The sequence below is a fragment of the Dendrobates tinctorius genome, unplaced genomic scaffold (assembly GCF_039654945.1).
Source record: "Dendrobates tinctorius isolate UK_male_01 unplaced genomic scaffold, ASM3965494v1 ptg000016l, whole genome shotgun sequence".
NCBI classification, from domain to species: Eukaryota; Metazoa; Chordata; class Amphibia; order Anura; family Dendrobatidae; genus Dendrobates; species Dendrobates tinctorius.
The window spans coordinates 56,167,811-56,190,683 of NW_027361684.1; the positions used below are offsets into that span (position 1 = coordinate 56,167,811).

General features: G+C 42.8%; 1 protein-coding gene across 4 annotated transcripts in view; it reads left to right on the top strand.

Moving 5' to 3' along the window:
* Positions 1 to 22,873, top strand: part of PHKA2 (phosphorylase kinase regulatory subunit alpha 2) — a 124,394-nt gene that overhangs the window by 48,447 nt on the left and 53,074 nt on the right. For all 4 annotated transcript variants that reach the window (XM_073565883.1, XM_073565886.1, XM_073565884.1 and 1 more), the window contains 2 exons: positions 2,757 to 2,810; positions 3,032 to 3,154. In XM_073565883.1, coding sequence (XP_073421984.1) covers positions 2,757 to 2,810; positions 3,032 to 3,154 — 177 coding nt within the window. The remainder of the gene's footprint in view (positions 1 to 2,756; positions 2,811 to 3,031; positions 3,155 to 22,873) is intronic.

The window sequence follows — 22,873 nt, forward strand, 5'->3', positions numbered from 1 at the left end:
TACAAGGACAGAACAATGGAAAGGACACCATTGTAGGCATTTACTACAGGCCGCCTGTGCAAGCTGAAGATATGGATGAACTCTTTATGCATCAAATGGCCAAGTTCTCCAAAAAAATATGACATAGTTGTCATGGGAGATTTCAACTATCCAGACATTTGTTGGGAATCTCTATCAGGCAAAACTAATAGGTCAAGGAAATTCTTTTCCTCTCTTGCTGACAACTTTATCTTCCAAAAAGTAGGGGAGAAAAGAAGGGAATCTGCTACCTTGGATCTAATCCTTATAAACAGGGAGGAAGTGGTTGAGGATGTAAGAGTGGCTGGGACCCTAGGAGGTAGCGACCATGCTATTTTAGAATTTTGGATAACTAGAGGAGGAAGACCTGTGAAGACTCAGACGTCAAGGTTAGATTTCAGAAAGGCAGATTTTAAGGGATTCAGAAAGAGAATTGGAGGGATCCAATGGCTGGATATCCTTAAGGACAAAAATGTCCAGGAAGGATGGGAAATCTTGAAAAATGAAATTCACAAAGCACAATTGTTAACAATTCCGAAAAGAGGGAAGAATATGAAGCATTTAAGGAAACCAGGATGGATGAACACAGAACTTAAGCACATGCTAAAAAGGAAGAAAGAAATGTTTATAAAATGGAAAGATGGAGGCATATCTAAAGAAGAATATAATGCTGTCTGCAGAACCTGCAGGGCACAAATCAGATTAGCTAAAGCTGACAATGAATTGAGGCTTGCCAGAGACATCAAAAGCAATAATAAAGGATTTTGGGGATATGTCAAAAGTAAAAGAAAAGTCAAAGATGCTATAGGATTTTTACAGGATGAAAATGATGTAATGGTAAGACAGGATGTTGAGAAGGCTAAACTTTTAATTTCTTATTTTGCATCTGTTTTCTCTCAGAAAAGAAATGTAACATCAACTGTTCTTCACTGTCCTATTAAGGGAATAGAAGAATCCAGGATATCTATAAACAGAAAGATAGTGAGGAAACACTTAGCTAACCTAAATAAATTCAAATCTCCAGGTCCAGATGAATTACACCCCAGAGTACTGAAGGAGATGGCAGAAGAAATTTTTGAACCCCTCTCCATAATCTTTGAAAATTCTTGGAGAACAGGAGAAGTCCCAGAAGACTGGAGAAGAGCAAATGTTGTTCCTATCTTCAAAAAGGGGAAGAAAGTGGACCCAGGCAACTAAAGGCCAGTGAGTCTGACTTCTATACCAGGAAAGATCTTTGAACAAATTTTTAAACAACATGTATGTCAGTACCTGGATAAGAATGAAGTGATTAAACCGAGTCAGCATGGGTTTGTAACTAATAAGTCATGTCAGACTAACTTAATTTCCTTCTATGACGGAATCACTGATTGGATGGATCAGGGAAATGCTGTAGATATAGTATATCTTGACTTCAGCAAAGCATTTGACAAAGTATCTCACACAATCCTTATTGAAAAAATGACTAGGTATGGAATGGACAAGGCAACTGTTAGGTGGATTCATAACTGGCTATGATCGGACCCAAAGAGTGGTCGTAAATGGCTGCACATCCAGTTGGAAGAATGTCTCAAATGGGGTATCACAAGGTTCTGTCCTGGGCCCTGTATTGTTCAACATCTTTATCAATGATTTAGATGAAGGAATTGAGGGTAAACTGATTAAATTTGCCGATGACACAAAGCTAGGTGGGATAGCTAATACTAGAGAAGAGAGAGAGAGGATTCAAAAAGATATAAATAAACTGGAGCAGTGGGCAGCAACTAACAGAATGGTTTTTAACAGGGAAAAATGCAAAGTACTACATCTGGGCAATAAAAATGAAAGAAGCATATACAGAATGGGAGGAATAGGGCTAAGCAACAGCACATGTGAAAAAGACTTGGGTATACTAATAGATCACAGACTGAATATGAGTCAACAGTGTGATGCAGCAGCAAAAAAGGCAAATGCAATTCTAGGATGTATTAACAGAAGCATACAGTCTGGATCACGTGAAGTCATTATTGCCCTCTACGCCTCTTTGGTCAGACCTCATCTGGAATACTGTGTCCTGTTTTGGGCGCCACATTTTTAAAAAGACATCAACAAACTGGAGCAAGTTCAGAAAAGAGCGACCAGAATGGTGACCGGTCTGCAAACCCTGTCTTATGAGGAAAGGTTGCATGATTTGGAAATGTTTAGCTTGAAAAAGAGAAGACTGAGAGGAGACTTAATAGCTGTCTACAAATATCTAAAGGGCAGTCACATTGTAGAAGGATCATCTTTATTCTCATTTGCACAAGGAAAGACTAGAAGCAATGGGATGAAACTAAATGGGAGGAGACACAGATTAGATATTAGAAAAAACTTTGACAGAGTGATCCATGATTGGAACAGGCTGCCACGAAAAGTGGTGAGTTCTCCTTCAATTGAAGTCTTCAAACAGAGGCTGGACAGACATCTGTCTGGGATGATTTAGCGAATCCTGCTTTGAGCAGGGGGTTGGACCAGACGGCCCAGGAGGCCCCTTCCAACTCTACGATTCTATGATTCTATTAGATTGCTCTCTTATCTGCACCGTCAGTCATCTCTGATATCCATATCTAGAAGCTGCTCCCATTGATTTAATTGGAGGCTTTTTAAATCTGTATGCAGTGAGCATCCCCCAGCGCTGTCTGTAGAGAGCTATAATTTTATGATGTAATTCCATGAGCCTCTTTTCACATGTCCTTACAATTTGTCTTTTATTTTCTTTTAAGGGAAGGTATGGATGCTGTCGATTTCTCAGAGATGGTTATAAAACTCCAAGAGAGGTAAGAAGAATGTCAAGTTCTACATTTTCTGGCCCATAGCTTCGGTCTGACCCATATTTTCTCAGGGTCCTTATTCTTCTGTAGATATGTATCATGTATATTGTTAACAAGGTTTGCCTTTATTCATTTTTACGTGGTTATAAATTTGCAGACAGGTTTGTTAAAACTCTGGCCATGATATACACTGTTCTTTCTAACCAGTTTTCTTTCACTATTGTCAGGACCCAACTCGGCTACATTATGACTCTACTGAGCTGAAGTTGTTTGAAAATATTGAATGCGAGTGGCCAATATTCTGGACTTATCTAGTCATTGATGGTGTTTTTAATGGAGACCAAGTTCAGGTATGACAAAAAATAGACTAGAATGAAATGTTAAAAATGAAAATTAAATAAATACTGTATATACTCGAGTATAAGCCGACCCGAGTATAAGCTGAGGCCCCTAATTTTGCCACGGAAAACTGGGTAAGCTTAATGACTCGAGTATAAGCCGGGTATGCATTGTCCCCTCATCCTTGTCCTGCTATGCATGGCTCCCCCTGTCTCTGTCCTGGTATGTGTGGCCCCCTCATCCTGTCCTGGTATGCGTGGCTCCCCCCGTCGCTGTCCTGCTATGCGTGGCTCCGCCGTCCTGTTCTGGTATGCGTAGCTTCCCCCGTCGCTGTCCTGCTATGCATGGCTCCCCCGTCCTGTCCTAGTATGCGTGGCTCCCCCCGGTGACATCATTGTATGCATGAATCCCACCTCCCCTTCTGGTTGGCATGCTTGCTATTACAAAAAAAAAACATCCTACTCACCCTCCTCCAGCGTGCCCTCAATGAATCTCGCTGGTGCCGGCTTCCAGCAGCTGTTCCTGCAGAGCGATCACGTGGCACCGCTCATTAAGGTAATGAATATGCGCTCTACACCCATGGGAGTGGAGACATGTGGATATTCATTACCTTAATGAGTGGTGCCATGTGATCGCTCAGCACAGGAAGAGCTGCCAGCATCGGGACAAACGGAGATGCAGCGACGGCGCAGAGGAGGGCGAGTAGGATGTCTTCTGGAAGCCGACGGCTACAGCTGTCACTATTTATCAGCGGCACACGCTTTAGCCACAGCTGCCGGCTCTGCCGCTCCCCTTCCCCCACTGACTTTCTGGACAATGACTTGTGTATAAGCCGAGGGAGGCGTTTTCAGCACAAAAAAATATGCTGAAAAACTCTGCTTATACACAAGTATATATGGTAATTAAAAAAATAGTTGTTTAGAAAAAAAACAAAAAGAATCACCGGTTACAGAGACTGACACACTATTGTTACACAGTCACAGACATCATTCACATCATCACTATAAACAGCAACCTATAAATACAATAACAAAGCTACCGTACTCTGACGTCATCACAGTAGAGCAAAGCCTGCAAACACTGTTGTGACATCATTACAAGAGAGCAAAGCCTATAAATACAACATATAGACCATACTCTGACTTAAGTATAAAAAAGTCACCTACTTTTGTGACATCCTCACAATAAACCTCAATGCACAAGTGTACACATTACAGAATGTTATTGCTCTCCCATAGATCACCTTCTCCAAATTTTGAATACAATCACAAAATGCAGCGATAGATTAAAAATGTTGTCTCACAACAGTTCTTTATCTTTGAGTATTCTTATTGTTATATATTGTTTTGTGAAAATTAGGACTGATCAGAGGACATAGTAATGCAATGTAAAGTATTGCTGAGCAGTGTGACCAATGGAGTACTTAAAGGGAGTCTGTCAGTAGGATCAACCCTCATAAGCCGTATTAATAGGCATGCAGGTTATAGAAAGTTGAATAAAATCGTATTTTGATATCTGTGATTCGATGTCTTATTCCAGAGAAATCCGTGTTTTTCTTGATATGTAAATGAGCTGTTAAGATCTATGGGCTAGACACTGATTTCCCTGAGAATCTGCCTCCACAGATACCTTTAAATGAAAGGGGGCAGAAACCATTGTGAGACATGTAATCAATGACAGTCTGATTTACATGTGTTACATTGGTAATGCCCCCTTTGAATCAAAATAAGCTCTGAAGGCAGATGCTCAGCAAGATCTAAGTACAGCCCAAAGATCTTAACAGCTAATTTACATATTAAGAAAAATGTAAATTTCTCTGGAATAAGATGCACGGATCAAAGATATCAAGGTATCATTTTATTCAGCTTCCTATGACCTGCATGTAAACAGGAGGGTTGATCCTACTGACAGATTCCCTTTAACCCCTTCACGACCTTTGACGCCACGTAGGCGTCATGAAAAGTCGTGTCAGAACGACCCATGACGCCTATGTGGCGTCTTGACTTTAAAGCCCCCCTGCGGGTCGGGTGACCTAAGTCACTGAAAGGTCACCCGACCCGCAGATACAGGGGGCTTTGTTCTTCGCCACAGGGGGCGTGGCTTCGCCCCCACGTGGCTACGATCGCTCTGATTGGCTGTTAAAAGTGAAACAGCCAATCAGAGCGATAGTAATATTTCATCAATGAAAATTGATGAAATATTACAATCCAGCCATGGCCGATGCTGCTGTAGCATCGGACATGGCTGGAGACACCGATTCCACCCCCCCACGGCGATCGCCCCCCCCCCGCAACTGAATGACAGCGGCGATCTGCCGCCGCTGTCATCATCTGCCCCCCTCCCATTCCCTCTGCTCCCCGCCAGATTCCGATAACCCCCTCACCCCCTCTCACCTCCCCCGGCACCTTCTAAGTCCCCCTGTCGCTCCCGGTGTCCGGCGGGTCCGGTTCATGGGCGCCGCCATCTTAGGCTAGTTTCACACTTGCTTTTTTTTGCAGCGCGTTTTTCCCGCAAAAAAACGCATTGAAAAAACGCATACATAAGCATACAACTGCTGCGTTTTTTTCAAGCATTTTTATGAGCATGCATGAAAAAAACGCAGCGTTTTTATGCGTTTGTATGCGTTTTTAGTGCGTTTTTACCGCGTTTGCGTTTTTTTCCAACATTTTTAGGTGGCCCCTCACACTACCCAAACCATGACTTTACTAACCCTGACCCTAACCCTAACCCTAACCCTGACCCTAACCCTTAACCAAATCATACTTAACCCTAACCCAAACCCTAAACCCTAACTAACCCTAACCCTGACCCTAACCCTAACCCTAACCCTGACCCTAACCCTTAACAAAACCATACTTAACCCTAACCCTGACCCTAACCCTGACCCTAACCCTTAACCAAACCATACTTAACCCTAATCCTGACCCTAACCCTGACCCTAACCCTAACCCTAACCCTGACCCTAACCCTTAACAAAACCATACTTAACCCTAATCCTGACCCTAACCCTGACCCTAACCCTAACCCTGACCCTAATCCTTAACAAAACCATACTTAACCCTAACCCTGACCCTAACCCTGACCCTTAACAAAACCATACTTAAACCTAATCCTGACCCTAACCCTGACCCTAATCCTTAACAAAACCATACTTAACCCTAATCCTGACCCTAACCCTGACCCTAACCCTAACCCTGACCCTAACCCTGACCCTAACCCTTAACAAAACCATACTTAACCCTAATCCTGACCCTAACCCTGACCCTAATCCTTAACAAAACCATACTTAACCCTAACCCTGACCCCAACCCTAACCCTAACCCTGACCCTAACCCTTAACAAAACCATACTTAACCCTAATCCTGACCCTAACCCTGACCCTAACCCTTAACCAAACCATACTTAACCCTAACCCTGACCCAAACCCCAACCCTAACCCTGACCCTGACCATAACCCTAACCCTAAACCCCCTTAACTAACCCTAACTCTAACCCAAACCCCTAAATTCCATGGTTAAAAAAAAAAAACGCATATGCAAAAAAAGCATACATGAGCATGCCAGTGCGCACATATGCGCATCCATAGGCTATAATGGCCATTTTTAGCGCAAAACGTGCGCATATGTGCGCATGCGCTTTTTTGCAGGGCCAAAAAATGCAACATGCTGCGTCTGGAAAATACAAACGCACACCCCAAAAAAACGCAGCGCATGAAAATCGCATACATGCGCTTACCAGCGCGCAGGTATGCGCACCCATGTTAAATATAGGGGAAAAAACGCATGCGCAGGTATGCGTTTTTTTCCAGCGCTAAAAAACGCAAATGTGAAACCAGCCTTAGAAAATGGCGGGCGCATGCGCAGTGCGCCCGCCCGAATCTGCCGGCTGCAGATTCCATTCTTTCATTTTGATCACTCTCACAGTGATCAAAATGAAAGAAAAAGTAAATAAACCCCTCGATTATCACCCCCATAGGTAGGCAGAACTTATAAAATAAAGAAAATATTTTTATTTTTCCATTAGGGTTAGGGTTAGGGTTGAAAAGAGGGTTAGGGTTGAAAAGAGGGTTAGGGTTAGGGTTGAAAAGAGGGTTAGGGTTAGGGTTGGAAAGAGGGTTAGGGTTAGGGTTGGAATGAGGGTTAGGGTTGGAAAGAGGGTTAGGGTTGGAAAGAGGGTTAGGGTTGGAAAGAGGGTTAGGGTTAGGATTGGAAAGAGGGTTAGGGTTGAATTAGGGTTAGGGTTGGAATTAGGGTTAGAATTAGGGTTAGGGTTGGAATTAGGGTTAGCGTTGGAATTAGGGTTAGGCTTGTGGTTAGGGATGTGTTGGGGTTAGGGTTGGAGTTAGAATTGAGGGGTTTCCACTGTTTAGGCACATCAGGGGGTCGCCAAACGCGACATGGTGCAACCATTGATTCCAGCCAATTTAGCGTTCAAAAAGTCAAACGGTGCTCCCTCCCTTCCAAGCCCTGACATGTGCCCAAGCAGTGGTTTACCCCAACATATGAGGTATCAGCGTACTCAGGAAAACTTGCACAACAACTTTTGGGGACTAATTTCTCGTGTTACCCTTGAGAAAATAAAAAATTGGGGGCTAAAAAATTATTTTTGTGGAAAAAAATGATTTTTTCATTTTCACGTCTCTGCATTATAAACTTCTGTGAAGCACTTGGGGGGTTCAAAGTGCTCACAACACATCTTACATCCGTTCCTTGGAAGGTCTAGCTTCCAAAATGGGGTCACTTGTGGGGGGTTTCCACTGTTTAGGCACATCAGGGGCTCTGCAAACGTAATGACGACCGCAGACTATTCCATCAAAGTCTGTATTTCAAAACGTCACTACTTCCATTCCGAGCCTTGACGTGTGCCCAAACAATGGTTCCCCCCCACATATGGGGTTCCAGCGTACTCAGGACAAACTGGACGACAACTTTTGGGGTCCAATTTCTCCTGTTACCCTTGTGAAAATAAAAAATTGCTGGCTAAAAAAATCATTTTTTGAGGAAAAAAAAGATTTTTTTATTTTCACGGTTCTGCGTTATAAACTTCTGTGAAGCACTTGGGGGTTCAAAGTGCTGCTCACCACACATCTAGATAAGTTCCTTGGTGGTCTAGTTTCCAAAATGGGGTCACTTGTGGGGGGTTTCCACTGTTTAGGCACATCAGAGGCTCTGCAAACGTAACATGATGCCCGCAGACCATTCGATCAAGTCGGTATTTCAAAACGTCACTACTTCCCTTCCAAGCCCCGACGTGTGCCCAAACAATGGTCCCTCCCCACATATGGGGTATCCGCATACTCAGGACAAACTGGACAACAACTTTTGGGGTCCAATTTCTCCTGTTACCCTTGTGAAAATAAAAAATTGCGAGCTAAAAATTCATTTTTTGAGGAAAAAAAAAGATTTTTTATTTTCATGGCTCTGCGTTACAATCTTCTGTGAAGCACTTCGGGGTTCAAGGTGCTCACCACACATCTAGATAAGTTCCTTGGGGGGTCTAGTTTCCAAAATGGGGTCACTTGTGGGGGGTTTCCACAGTTTAGGTACATCAAGGGCTCTGCAAATGTAAAATGATGCCCGCAGACCATTCCATCAAAGTCTGCATACCAAAACGTCACTACTTCCCTTCCGAGCCCTGACGTGTGCCCATACAGTGGTCATCCCCCACATATGGGGTATCAGCGTACTCAGGACAAACTGGACAACAACTTTTGGGGTCCAATTTCTCCTGTTACCCTTGTGAAAAAAAAATTGCGTGCTAAAATTCATTTTTTTTGAGGGAAAAAAAATGATTTTTTATTTTCACGGCTCTGCATTATAAACTTCTGTGAAGCACTTGGGGGTTCAAGGTGCTCACCACACATCTAGATAAGTTCCTTGGGGGGTCTAGTTTCCAAAATGGGGTCACTTGTGGGGGGGTTTCTACTGTTTAGGCACACAGGGGCTCAGCAAATGTAACATGACGCCCGCAGACCATTCCATCAAAGTCAGCATTTCAAAATGTTACTACTTCCCTGCTGAGCCCCAACATGTGCCCAAACAGTGGTTCCCCCCCACATATGGGGTACCAGCGTACTCAGGACAAACTGGACAACAACTTTTGGGGTCCAATTTATCCTAGTACCCTTGTGAAAATAAAAAATTGCCAACTAAAAAATTTTTTTTTAGGAAAAAAAAAGATTTTTTATTTTCACTGCTCTGCATTATAAACTTCTGTGAATCACCTGGGGGTTCAAAGAGCTCACTATGCATCTATATAAGTTCCTTAGGGGGTCTAGTTTCCAAAATGGGGTCATTTGTGGGGGAGCTCCAAAGTTTAGGCACACAGGGGCTCTCCAAACACGACATGGTGTCCGCTAACGATTGGAGCTAATTTTCATTTCAAAAAGTCAAATGGCGCTCATTCCCTTCTGCGCCCTGCCGTGCACCCAAACAGTGCCCCCCCCCCCACATATGGGGTACCAGCATACTCAGGACAAACTGGACAACAACTTTTGGGGTCCAATTTCTCCTGTTACCCTTGTGAAAATAAAAAATAGCGTGCTAAAAAATCATTTTTGAGGAAAAAAAATGATTTTTTATTTTCACTGCTCTATGTTATAAACTTTTGTGAAGCACTTGGGGGTTCAAAGTGCTCCCTACACATCTATATAAGTTCCTTAAGGGGTCTAGTTTCCAAAATGGTGTCACTTGTGGGGGAGCTCCAATGTTTAGGCACACAGGGGATCTCCAAACGCGACATGGTGTCCGATAACGATTGGAGCTAATTTTCCATTCAAAAAGTCAAATGGCGCTCCTTCCCTTCCGGGCCCTGCCGTGCACCCAAACAGTGGTTTATGACCACATATGAGGTATCGGTGTACTCAGGAGAAATTGCCCAACAAATTTTAGGATCCATTTTATCCTGTTGCCCATGTGAAAATGAAAAAACTGAGGCTAAAAGATAATTTTTGTGAAAAAAAAGTACTTTTTTTTTTTTTTACGGATCAATTTGAGAAGCACCTGGGGGTTCAAAGTGATCACTATGCATCTAGATAAGTTCCTTGGGGGGGTCTAGTTTCCAAAATGGGGTCACTTGTGGGGGAGCTCCAGTGTTTAGGCACACAGCGACTCTCCAAACGCGACATGGCAAGCGCTAAATATTCCAGCATATTTTCTATTCAAAAAGTCAAATGGCACTCCTTCCCTTCTGAGCCCTGCCGTGCGCCCAAACAGTGGTTTTTGACCACATATGAGGTATCGGTGTACTCAGGGGAAATTGCCCAACAAATTTTAGGATCCATTTTATCCTGTTGCCCATGTGAAAATGAAAAAATTGCTGAAAGAAAATTTTTGTTGGAAAAATTAAAATGTCCTTTTTTTCCTTCCATGTTGCTTTAGTTCCTGTGAAACACCTAAAGGGTTAATAATCTTCTTGAATGTAGTTTTGAGTAGCTTGAGGGGTGCAGTTTTTAGAATGGTGTCACTTTTGGGTATTTTCTGCCATATAGACCCCTCAAAGTGACTTCAAATGTGAGGTGGTCCCTAAAAAAAATGGTTTTGTAAATTTTGTTATAAAAATGAGAAATCACTGGTCAACTTTTAACCCTTATAACTTCCTAACAAAAAAATATTTTGCTTCCAAAATTGTGCTGATGTAAAGTAGACATGTGGGAAATGTTATTTAGTAACTATTTTGTGTCACATAACTCTCTAGTTTAACAGAATAAAAATTCAAAATTTGAAAATTGCGAAATTTTCAAAATTTTCGCCAAATTTCTGATTTTTTCACAAATAAACGCAAAAATTATCGATCTAAATTTACCACTAACATGAAGCCCAATATGTCATGAAAAAACAATCTCAGAATCGCTAGGATGCGTTGAAGCGTTCCAGAGTTATTTCCTCATAAAGGGACACTGGTCAGAATTGCAAAAAATGGCCAGGTCATTAAGGTCAAAATAGGCTGGGTCATGAAGGGGTTAATCCACACATTTCATGACAATAACGGACCAGATCAGGCATTTACTGGTAATGTACTGTATACAGAAAAGCTCCAAAACAGTGCCAATACTTTTGTCCACCCTCTTTTTTATGTTTGGTGTGGAATTATATCCACTTTGTCTTTAGGGCAATTCTTTTTGTGTTTTTTCATTTAAGACAAATTAAATGAAGATAATAATACCAAAGAATTTGTGTTTGCATTCATTTTCAGGAAGAAACTGAGTATTATCTGACAGAATTGCAGGGGTGTCAATACTTTTGGCCACAACTGTAAGTGAGAGACAGGACATGTATATTAGTGTAACAAATGGTCAATGAGATTTATTAAATCTGAAACCATTAAAATGAGAGGGGTGAATAGTATTACGTGCCTATCACACGTGAAATAGAAATAAACAGTAGTCACATTCAGAGATCCCAATCAATTATGCAAATGTGCAGGGAAAAGATAAATAGTAAATGTAAAACATTATTGCACAATGCCCTAAATAGTAAGTTGTTTGCACAACAGTAAGGGGCGCAGTCGCAGCCAAGCAGGGTATAGTAATATTCAGTCACAATATCAGACAGTATGGATCCATTATCGCATCAGCTGCGGCTGCAAACATTACCACTAGATCAAAACAGTGCAGCAAAAAGCCACAAAGTGCCAAAGTAACGGGACCAGAGAGAAATACATGCTAAAGTGTGTTATATCAAAACCAAATGAACAGGTGTGAAGGAACATACCCATCATGTCATGCACGGAACGCCAGTCTGGGAACCCCAACGTACGTTTCGCGGTATGGATACCGCTTCCTCGGGGGGCGTGGCTAAGAATGTAAATTGTTCCTTTTAAATATCCGGCTCCATCTAGTCATGTGAGCCTAATAAGCCAATGTCAGCCGTAGGGTTGCGCAGGCATGCTGCGGGTGGCTGAAGCCGCTGCACTGAAGTGAGTCCGAGGTGTACTGACGTCGCCCGGGGGCGGCCGGCGCCTAGCCGTCTCCCAGGCAATGCCAGAAACACTAAGGAATCTCCTCCTGAGTGCGCCGATGTCACACCAGGACGGCTGGCGCCTGGCCGCAATCCAGGCAACGCAGGACACATCTCAGAGGTAAATAAAAGGCACGCAACAACCAAGCGCAGCAGGAGGAAGAGATTAAGTCTGCTAGTGTATGAATGCTAAGGGGAAGAATTAGTTCGACAAATATATATATATCTCTCTAAATGATTACCTACACATGATCAGATAGATAAACATTAAAATTTAACTTAAGTACAAATAGTATAACTAAACCTGAAAAAGATAATAAATAAAACGTAATGTGGTATCATCAGTCCTTATATTATTATCTTCTTAATTTTCCACAACGTTGCTGATGACTTGATGGATAACTTCCTCAGCCGAAAAAAACCTCAGGGCATAACTGTGGTGGCAATATATACGAAATCTGAAACCGGATATACAAAAGAGAAAACATGTAAATAAATAAAAAACAAACAAGTGATTGAGTTTAAAAAATACTGTTAAAGAAAGATTATGGAAATAAAGATACAGGAAAAAAAAAAAAAGAAATAACAAAAAAGAAAGAAAAAGGGGAAAAAAGGATAAAAAAGTGGCGAGACCCATGTAGAAATATTGGCAGGTACCCAGTTATATTATAAATAAGACGCAAAACGTAATGATTTGTTTAGCCCGTGTGGCGTCATGGTCCCAAGGACCATTATCCACCTGCATTCCTTCTGAGCAAGAAGGCATTTAATGTCGCCTCCCCTGATTCCACTCTTAACATGCTGAATTCCTCTTACCAAAAACGTTTTTGGATCACAATTGTGTACCAATTTGTAATGTCGCGGTATAGCTTTGAGTTGTGTCACAACTGAGACTGTTTTGGCGGTCAGTATGTCGCGGACGTGTTCTCTAGTCCGTATTTTAAGTTGTCGACTAGTTAGCCCAACATATATTTTTGGGCACCCGCAAGTTGCGTAATAGATCACCTGTGAAGTGTTACAGGTGATATGTTGGTGTATAGAAAAATTTTTGAACCATCCGCTGATTGAAAGGATGATGTACACACAATATTTTTGCACGCCACACAGTCTCCGCAAGGGTAACATCCTAATGGAGAACCCTGAGAATTAAAGGGGTTTTTGCTAATAGGGACATAATGTGAGTGTACCAACATATCACTCAAGTTGGGGCTCCTATGGTAAGTCAAAAGAGGGCGTGTAGATACCACATCAGATAATGATGGTTCTGTTTTTAAGATACTCCAGTGTTTATTAAGTACATCCCTTATTGTGTCCCATTCTCCATTAAATGTAGAGATAAACCTAACGGTGTCTTGTTGCTGTTATTTATGTTTGTTGGAAGATGGATGCAGGAGAGATATTCGGTTCACTTTTTTTGCACGGAGACTGTGTGGCGTGCAAAAATATTGTGTGTACATCATCCTTTCAATCAGCGGATGGTTCAAAAATGTTTCTATACGCCAATATATCACCTGTAACACTTCACAGGTGATCTATTACGCAACTTGCGGGTGCCCAAAAATATATGTTGGGCTAACTAGTCGACAACTTAAAATACGGACTAGAGAACACGTCCGCGAAGAGGTTGGTAGCTATCGGATTGCAGACCCCTGATCCTATCCACAACAACTAACAGTAGCCGTGGGGGGTTCCTACGATGCCCTAGACCCCTCGATCACAGCCGGAGAACTAAATAAGCCTAAAGAAAGAAAGGGGAAATCTAAAGTGCCCCAGAGCAGACCCCAAAGCAATAGGCAGCCCCCAACATATAATGACGGTGAAGCAAGATGAAAACACTAACACAGATAGAAAGATAGGTTGAGCAAACGATGGGGCCCAAGCTAACTAAAAAGGACAGGATAGAAAAGCTGCTGTCTGCAATCCGCAAAAAACCCTACCAAAAAATGTCCCAACCGTCAGATAGGAAAAACAGGCCCTGAAGTCGCTAGGACTTCAAAATGACTATATCAGCACTCAGGTAAATTCTGAAGACAGAGCAAAGAGACAAACTGATCAGAGACAAAAATGGAACTCAGCACACCCCCGACCGGGGATGGCTGAACTCCAAAAAACAAGGTAAACAAAACAAAACTAATAAGTTCAATAGCAGAGCAAAAACTTATCTTTGGGAAGCAGGAATCAGACTGGTCTCCAAAAATCCAGCAGAGAAATCACCAGCGACTCAGAAGGGCGTCGGCTGCCTTATATCCAGTCAGCAGTTCCTGTTACCCAGTCATCATCTACCAGATCAGGTGTTTAGTAATCAGCCTCACTACCTTCCTTCACCAGAAGAGGGAGTTCATCAGACATCGACGGTGAAGGGGAAGGGTCACCGAACCCTCATCCACGCCACCAGGGCGATCAGAATGGGCCCGATGAAAGGCACGAACCAATCTTTCGGCATGTATATCGGATGCAGGGACCCAAGAATTATCCTCCTGGTCATAACCCTTCCATTTAACCAAATACTGGAGTCTCCGTCTAGCCAGGCGAGAATCCAGTATCTTCTCAACCTCATATTCCACGTTACCTTCAACCAATACCGGGTCAGGAGGTGCCACCACAGGAACTACTGGCTCAACAAACCTCTTTAACAGAGACTTATGAAACACGTTATCGATCTTAAATGTAACAGGAAGAGCCAATCGAAAAGAGACTGGATTAAGAATCTCTAAAATCTTGTAAGGTCCAATAAATCTAGGTTTAAACTTTGGAGAAGCCACCTTCATAGCGATATTCTTTGATGACAACCAAACCATATCACCCACCTTAAACTGGGGACCAATGGTCCTAGGCCGGTTGGAAAACCGCTGGGCCTTTTCCTGGGAGAGAGACAACTTATCCACCACTTGGTACCAGATCTGGTGCATTCTCTCCACCACTGTCAACACCTGGGCAGGCAGAAGGCTCCACCTGCCCTGAAGAGAATCGAGGATGAAACCCAAAGTTACAAAAAAAGGTGACATCAAAGTGGCAGAACTAGCTCTATTATTTAAAGCAAATTCGGCCAAGGGCAAAAATGAAACCCAATCATCCTGATCAGCAGAAATAAAACATCTCAAATACGACTCCAAAGTCTGGTTTGTTCTCTCCGTCTGCCCATTGGTCTGAGGGTGAAACACAGAGGAGAAGGACAACTGAATCCCCAGCTTGGAACAGAAAGTCCTCCAAAATCTAGACTCAAACTGAACTCCTCTGTCAGATACAATGTTCTCAGGAATCCCGTGCAAGCGAACCACCTGTTGCAAAAACAAGGGCACCAACTCTGCGGAAGATGGCAACTTAGGGAGTGGTACAAGATGGACCATCTTAGAGAATCTATCACAAATCACCCAAATAACAGTCATTCTCTGAGAGACAGGCATATCAGAGATAAAATCCATTGAAATATGGGTCCATGGCCTCCTGGGCACTGGCAAAGGCATCAACAACCCACTAGAGTGAGAACAAGGTTTAGACCGAGAGCAAGTCCCACAGGACTGCACAAAATTCCTGACATCACGAGACAAGGCGGGCCACCAAAAAGACTGACTCACCAAATCTCTAGTACCAAAAATACCTGGATGACCAGCCGATGCAGAGCAATGAACTTCAGACATCACTCTCTTCCTCCACTGGTCAGGAACATACAATTTTCCAATGGGACAACGCTCAGGTTTGTCTTCCTGAAACTCTTCCAGAGCACGTCTCAAATCAGGCGAGATGGCAGAAAGAACTACCCCCTCACCTAAGATGGTAGCAGGCTTGGTCACAACAGGAGAATCAGCAAAGAAACTCCTAGAGAGGGCGTCTGCCTTGACATTCTTAGTGCCCGGAAGAAAAGAGACCACAAAATCAAAACGTGTGAAAAACAAGGCCCACCTAGCCTATCTAGGATTCAAGCGTTTGGCCGACTCCAGGTAAGTCAAATTCTTGTGGTCAGTAAGGACCACGACTTGATGTTTAGCTCCCTCCAACCAATGTCTCCACTCCTCAAATGCCCATTTCATGGCTAACAGTTCCCGATTCCCCACATCATAGTTACGTTCGGATGGGGAGAACTTTCGGGAAAAGAAAGCACAGGGATTCATTTTAGATGTTACAGGATCCTTTTGAGGACAAAACAGCTCCTGCACCAATCTCAGAAGCGTCCACCTCTACCTGAAACGGGAGTGAGACATTAGGTTGCCGCAAAACCGGAGCAGAAGTGAACCTTCGCTTCAACTCCTGAAAGGAAGAAGCAGCCTCCGGAGACCAATTCAGCACATCAGCACCCTTCTTAGTCAAAACAGTCAATGGTTTGGCAATACCAGAAAAATTAGCTATAAATTTACGATAAAAATTATCAAAACCCAAAAACTTCTGGAGGGCCTTCAAAGAAGTGGGCTGAACCCAATCATAAATGGCCTGTACCTTGACCGGGTCCATTTCAATAGTTGACGGAGACAAAATAAATCCCAAAAATGAAATTCTCTGTACACCAAAAAGGCATTTCGATCCCTTGACATACAGGGAATTCTCCCTCAAAATCTGGAACACAGTCCGAACATGTTCCACATGAGAGTCCCGATCCTTGGAAAAGATCAAAATATCATCCAGATAGATGATCAAAAATGTATCCACCAAGTCTCGGAAAATATCATTCATGAATCACTGGAAGACAGAAGGGGCATTAGTGAGCCCAAAAGGCATCACCAGGTACTCAAAATGTCCCTCCGGAGTATTAAACGCCGTCTTCCATGCTTAATGCGAATAAGATTATACGCCCCCTGTGGTCAAGCTTTGTAAACCAGCAAGCACCTTTAACTCTGGAGAATAGATCAGAAATCAGGGGTAACGGATACTGATATTTAACAGTAATTTTGTTGAGGGAACGATAGTCAATACAAGGCCTTAATGACCCATCTTTCTTAGCCACGAAAAAAAACCCAGCACCTAAGGGTGAAGAGGATGGTCTAATATGACCCTTCTCCAACGACTCCTTAATATAGGATCGCATAGCCTCGTGCTCGGGTACAGATAAATTGAAAAGTCGACCCTTGGGAAATTTACACCCAGGGCTCAGCTCAATTGCACAGTCATAACTCCTATGAGGAGGCAAATACGCAGACTCATTCTCACTAAATACATCATAAAAATCAGCCAAATAGTCAGGAACATCATGCGACTGGGGAGAGGTGGAGAAAACAGGAGCATCACTAAGGGCACACCGACAACCCCAACTCACCACAGACACAGATTTCCAATCCAAAACTGGATTATGGATTTGCAACCAGGGAAACCCCAGAACAATGGTATCATACAAATTATGCAACACCAAAAATCTGCAATTCTCTTGATGGTCTGGGGCGACCCGCATTACCACCTGGGTCCAAAACTGAGGTTTATTCTTCGCCAAAGGAGTAGCATCAATACCCCCTCAAAGGGATAGGCGTCCGCAGAGGTGTCATAGGAAATCCACAACGTTTAGCAAAATCCAAGTCCATCAGGTTCAGAGCTGCTCCCGAATCCACAAAAGCCTTAGCGGAAAATGTGGACAGGGAGCAGATCAGAGTAATTGCCAGAAGAAACTTAGGTTGAACACCACCCACAGCAAATGTGTGTGCAAAACGTTTCTCTCGTTTAGGGCAGACAGAAATGATATGCGAGGCATCACCACAGAAGAAACACAGCTTATTACGCCTTCTGAACTCCTGATGCTGTGCCCCAGTCAAAACTCTATCACATTGCATAGGTTCAGACATTTGTTCAACAGGTGGCAACACCTCTCGTGCTGTTTTGCGTTCACGCAAATGCCGTTCAACCTGAATGGCTAATGACATAGAATCGTCAAGACCAGAGGGAACAGGAAATCCCACCATAGTATCTTTTACGGTTTCTGACAAACCCTTCCGAAAGAGAGCTGCCAAGGCACCATCATTCCAGGTAGTAAGCACCGCCCACTTTCGGAATTTTTGACAGTACAACTCTGCAGAATCCTGACCCTGGCTCAATGCCAACAGGGCCTTTTCAGCCTGATCAATAGCATTAGGTTCATCATACAACAACCCCAAGGCTTGAAAAAATGCGTTCACATTAGTAAGAATAGGATCATCAGGTTTCAAAGAAAACTCCCAATCCTGGGGATCGCCGCGCAGCAAAGAGATGACAATTTTAACCTGCTGCGCTGAGCTCCCTGACGAGTTAGGCTTCAAGGCAAAAAATAATTTACAATTATTCTTAAAATTCAAAAATTTAGACCGATCCCCAAAAAACACATCAGGAGTAGGGATCTTTGGTTCAGCAGCATGTGAATGAGCAAGATAGGCGGAAATTGCTTCATCTCCATTGAGAAAGAGAAAAAAAAAATTCCCCCTGCGGCCTCAGAGACATAGAGGAAAAAATATACACAAAAAAAAATATATATTCTGACAAACTCTTTTTTTTTTTTACAATTCTTTCCTGCTATTGAGTACCCTAGGATCTGCGGTATGGCTGGTGATTCTGTTATGACTGAGTCACCGAAGGAGGAAAAAACAAAAATACAAGCTATGTCCAGAAAACCGGAGAGGTTGGTAGCTATTGGATTGCAGACCCCTGATCCTATCCACAACAACTAACAGTAGCCGTGGGGGGTTCCTACGATGCCCTAGACTCGTCGATCACAGCCGGAGAACTAAATAGGCCTAAAGAAAGAAAGGGGAAATCTAAAGTGCCCCAGAGCAGACCCCAAAGCAATAGGCAGCCCCCAACATATAATGACGGTGAAGCAGGATGAAAACACTAACACAGATAGAAAGATAGGTTGAGCAAACGATGGGGCCAAGCTAACTAAAAAGGACAGGATAGAAAAGCTGCTGTCTGCAATCCGCAAAAAACCCTACCAAAAAATGTCCCAACCGTCTGATAGGAAAAACAGGCCCTGAAGTCGCAAAGAGACAAACTGATCAGAGACAAAAATGGAACTCAGCACACCCCCGACCGGGGATGGCTGAACTCCAAAAAACAAGGTAAACAAAACTAATAAGTTCATTAGCAGAGCAAAAACTTATCTTTGGGAAGCAGGAATCAGACTGGTCTCCAAGAATCCAGAGAAATCACCAGCGACTCAGAAGGGCGTCGGCTGCCTTATATCCAGTCAGCAGTTCCTGTTACCCAGTCATCATCTACCAGATCAGGTGTTTGGTAATCAGCCTCACTGCCTTCCTTCACCAGAAGAGGGAGTTCATCAGACATCGACGGTGAAGGGGAAAATGAACTCACAACAGTTAGGGTTAGGGTTGGAAAGAGGGTTAGGGTTGGAAAGAGGGTTAGGGTTGGAAAGAGGGTTAGGGTTGGAATTAGGGTTAGGGTTGGAATTAGGGTTAGGCTTGTGGTTAGGGTTGGGATTAGGGTTAGGGGTGTGTTGGGGTTAGGGATGTGTTGGGGTTAGGGCTGTGGTTAGGGGTGTGTTGGGGTTAGGGTTGAAGTTAAAATTGTGGGGTTTCCACTGTTTAGGCACATCAGGGGTCTCCAAACGCGACATGGTGCAACCATTGATTCCAGCCAATTTTGCGTTCAAAAAGTCAAACGGTGCTCCCTCCCTTCCAAGCCCCGACGTGTGTCCAAACAGTGGTTTACCCCAACATATGGGGTATCAGCGTACAAAGGAAAAATTGCACAAAAACTTTGGGGGTCTAATTTTTCCTGGTACCCTTCGGAAAATAAAAAAATTGGGGGCTAAAAAAAATATTTTTGTGGAAATTTTTTTTTTTTTTATTTTCACGTCTCTGCGTTATAAACTTCTGTGAAGCACTTGGGGGTTCAAAGTGCTCACCAGGCATCTAGATAAGTTCCTTGGGAGGTCTAGTTTCCAAAATGGGGTCAATTGTGGGGGGTTTCTATTGTTTAGGTACATCAGGGGCTCTGCAAATGTTACATGATGCCTGCAGACCATTCCATCAAAGTCAGCATTTCATAATGTCACTACTTCCCTTCCGAGCCCCGACGTGTACCCAAACAGTGGTCCCCACCCACATATGGGGTACCAGCGTACTCAGGACAAACTGGACAACAACTTTTGGTGTCCAATTTATCCTGCTACCCTTGTGAAAAAAAAATTGCTGGCTAAAAATCATTTTTTATTTAGGAAAAAAAAATATTTTTTATTTTCACGGCTCTGCGTTATAAACTTCTGTGAAGCACTTGGGGGTTCAAAGTGCTCACTATGCATCTAGATAAGTTCCTTAGGGGGTCTAGTTTCCAAAATGGGGTCACTTGTGGGGGAGCTCCAATGTTTAGGTGCACAGGGGCTCTCCAAACGCGACATGGTGTCCGATAAAGGAGCTAATTTTCCATTCAAAAAGTCAAATGGTGCACCTTCCCTTCCGGACCCTGCGTGCGCTCAAACAGTGGTTTATGACCACATATGAGGTATCGGTGTACTCAGGAGAAATTGCTCAACAAATTTTAGGATCCATTTTATCCTGTTGCCCATGTGAAAATGAAAAAACTGAGGCTAAAAGAAAATTTTTGTGAAAAGTACTTTTTTTTTTTTTTTTTTACAGATCAATTTGTGAAGTACCTGGGGGTTCAAAGTGATCACTATGCATCTAGATAAGTTCCTTGGGGGGTCTAGTTTCCAAAATGGGGTCACTTGTGGGGGAGCTCCAATGTTTATGCACACAGGGGCTCTCCAAACGCGACATGGCAACCGCTAAATATTCCAGCATATTTTCCATTCAAAAAGTCAAATGGCGCTCCTTCCCTTCTGAGCCCTACCGTGCTCCCAAACAGTGGTTTATGACCACATATGAGGTATCGGTGTACTCAAGAGAAATTGCCCAACAAGTTCTAGTATCCATTTTATCCTGTTGCCCATGTGAAAATGAAAAAAATGATGCTAAAAGAAAATTTTTGTTGGAAAAATTAAAATGTCCATTTTTTCTTTCCACGTTGCTTTAGTTCCTGTGAAACACCTGAAGGGTTAATAATCTTCTTGAATGTAGTTTTGAGTAGCTTGAGGGGTGCAGTTTTTAGAATGGTGTCACTTTTGGGTATTTTCTGCCATATAGACCCCTCAAAGTGACTTCAAATGTGAGGTGGTCCCTAAAAAAAATGGTTTTGTAAATTTTATTGTAAAAATGAGAAATCGCTGGTCAACTTTTAACCCTTATAACTTCCCAACAAAAAAACATTTTGTTTCCAAAATTGTGCTGATGTAAAGTAGACATGTGTGAAATGTTATTTAGTAACTATTTTGTGTCACATAACTCTCTGGTTTAACAGAATAAAAATTTGAAAATTGCGAAATTTTCTAAATTTTCGCCAGATTTCTGATTTTTTCACAAATAAACGCAAAAATTATCGACCTAAATTTACCACTAACATGAAGCCCAATATGTCACAAAAAAACAGTCTCAGAATCGCTAGGATCCGTTGAAGCGTTCCTGAGTTATTACCTCATAAAGGGACACTGGTCAGAATTGCAAAAAATGGCCTGGTCATTAAGGTCAAAATAGGCTGGGTCATGAAGGGGTTAATGTTTATCTATCTGATCATGTGTAGGTAATCATTTAGAGAGATATTTATATATTTGTCCAACTAATTCTTCCCCTTAGCATTCATACACTAGCAGACTTAATCTCTTCCTCCTGCTGCGCTTGGTTGTTGCGTGCCTTTTATTTACCTCTGAGATGTGTCCTGCGTTGCCTGGATTGCGGCCAGGCGCCAGCCGTCCTGGTGTGACGTCGGCGCACTCAGGAGGAGATTCCTTAGTGTTTCTGGCATTGCCTGGGAGACGGCTAGGCGCCGGCCGCCCCCGGGCGACGTCAGTACACCTCGGACTCACTTCAGTGCAGCGGCTTCATCCACCCGCAGCACACCTGCGCAACCCTGCGGCTGACATTGGCTTATTAGGCTCACATGACTAGATGGAGCCGGATATTTAAAGGGGACAATTTACATTCTTAGCCACGCCCCCCGAGGAAGCGGTATCCATACCGCGAAACGTACGTTGGGGTTCCCAGACTGGCGTTCCGTGCATGACATGATGGGTATGTTCCTTCACACCTGTTCATTTGGTTTTGATATAACACACTTTAGCATGTATTTCTCTCTGGTCCCGTTACTTTGGCACTTTGTGGCTTTTTGCTGCACTGTTTTGATCTAGTGGTAATGTTCACAGCCGCAGCTGATGCGATAATGGATCCATACTGTCTGATATTGTGACTGAATATTACTATACCCTGCTTGGCTGCGACTGCACCCCTTACTGTTGTGCCAACAACTTACTATTTAGGGCATTGTGCAATAACGTTTTACATTTACTATTTATCTTTTCCCTGCACATTTGCATAATTGATTGGGATCTCTGAATGTGACTACTGTTTATTTCTATTTCACATGTGATAGGCACGTAATACTATTCACCCCTCTCATAGTCGTCTATTTGGACTCCTTTACCAACATCGCCGGTCTGTTCCTTTTTAATGGTTTCAGGTTTAATAAATTTCATTGACCATTTGTTACAGTAATATACATGTCCTGTCTCTCACTTATGTGTCTTCAATTGTATCAATAAATATATACTTATTAATATAGTATTCACTGGTAATGTAGCTGTACGAAGGTTTATTTTTTTAGCAAGACAGGTTGTAACTTTCATTGGTAAACAATCGGTGGAAAAGTGACGCAGTAGCTGTTCATCAAAATACGGGCAAAACTTTCATTGGTGCCATTTAGGCTACATATAAATGTATAATTTTTGCAGCTGTGAAAATCCTGCAAGTCTGCCTT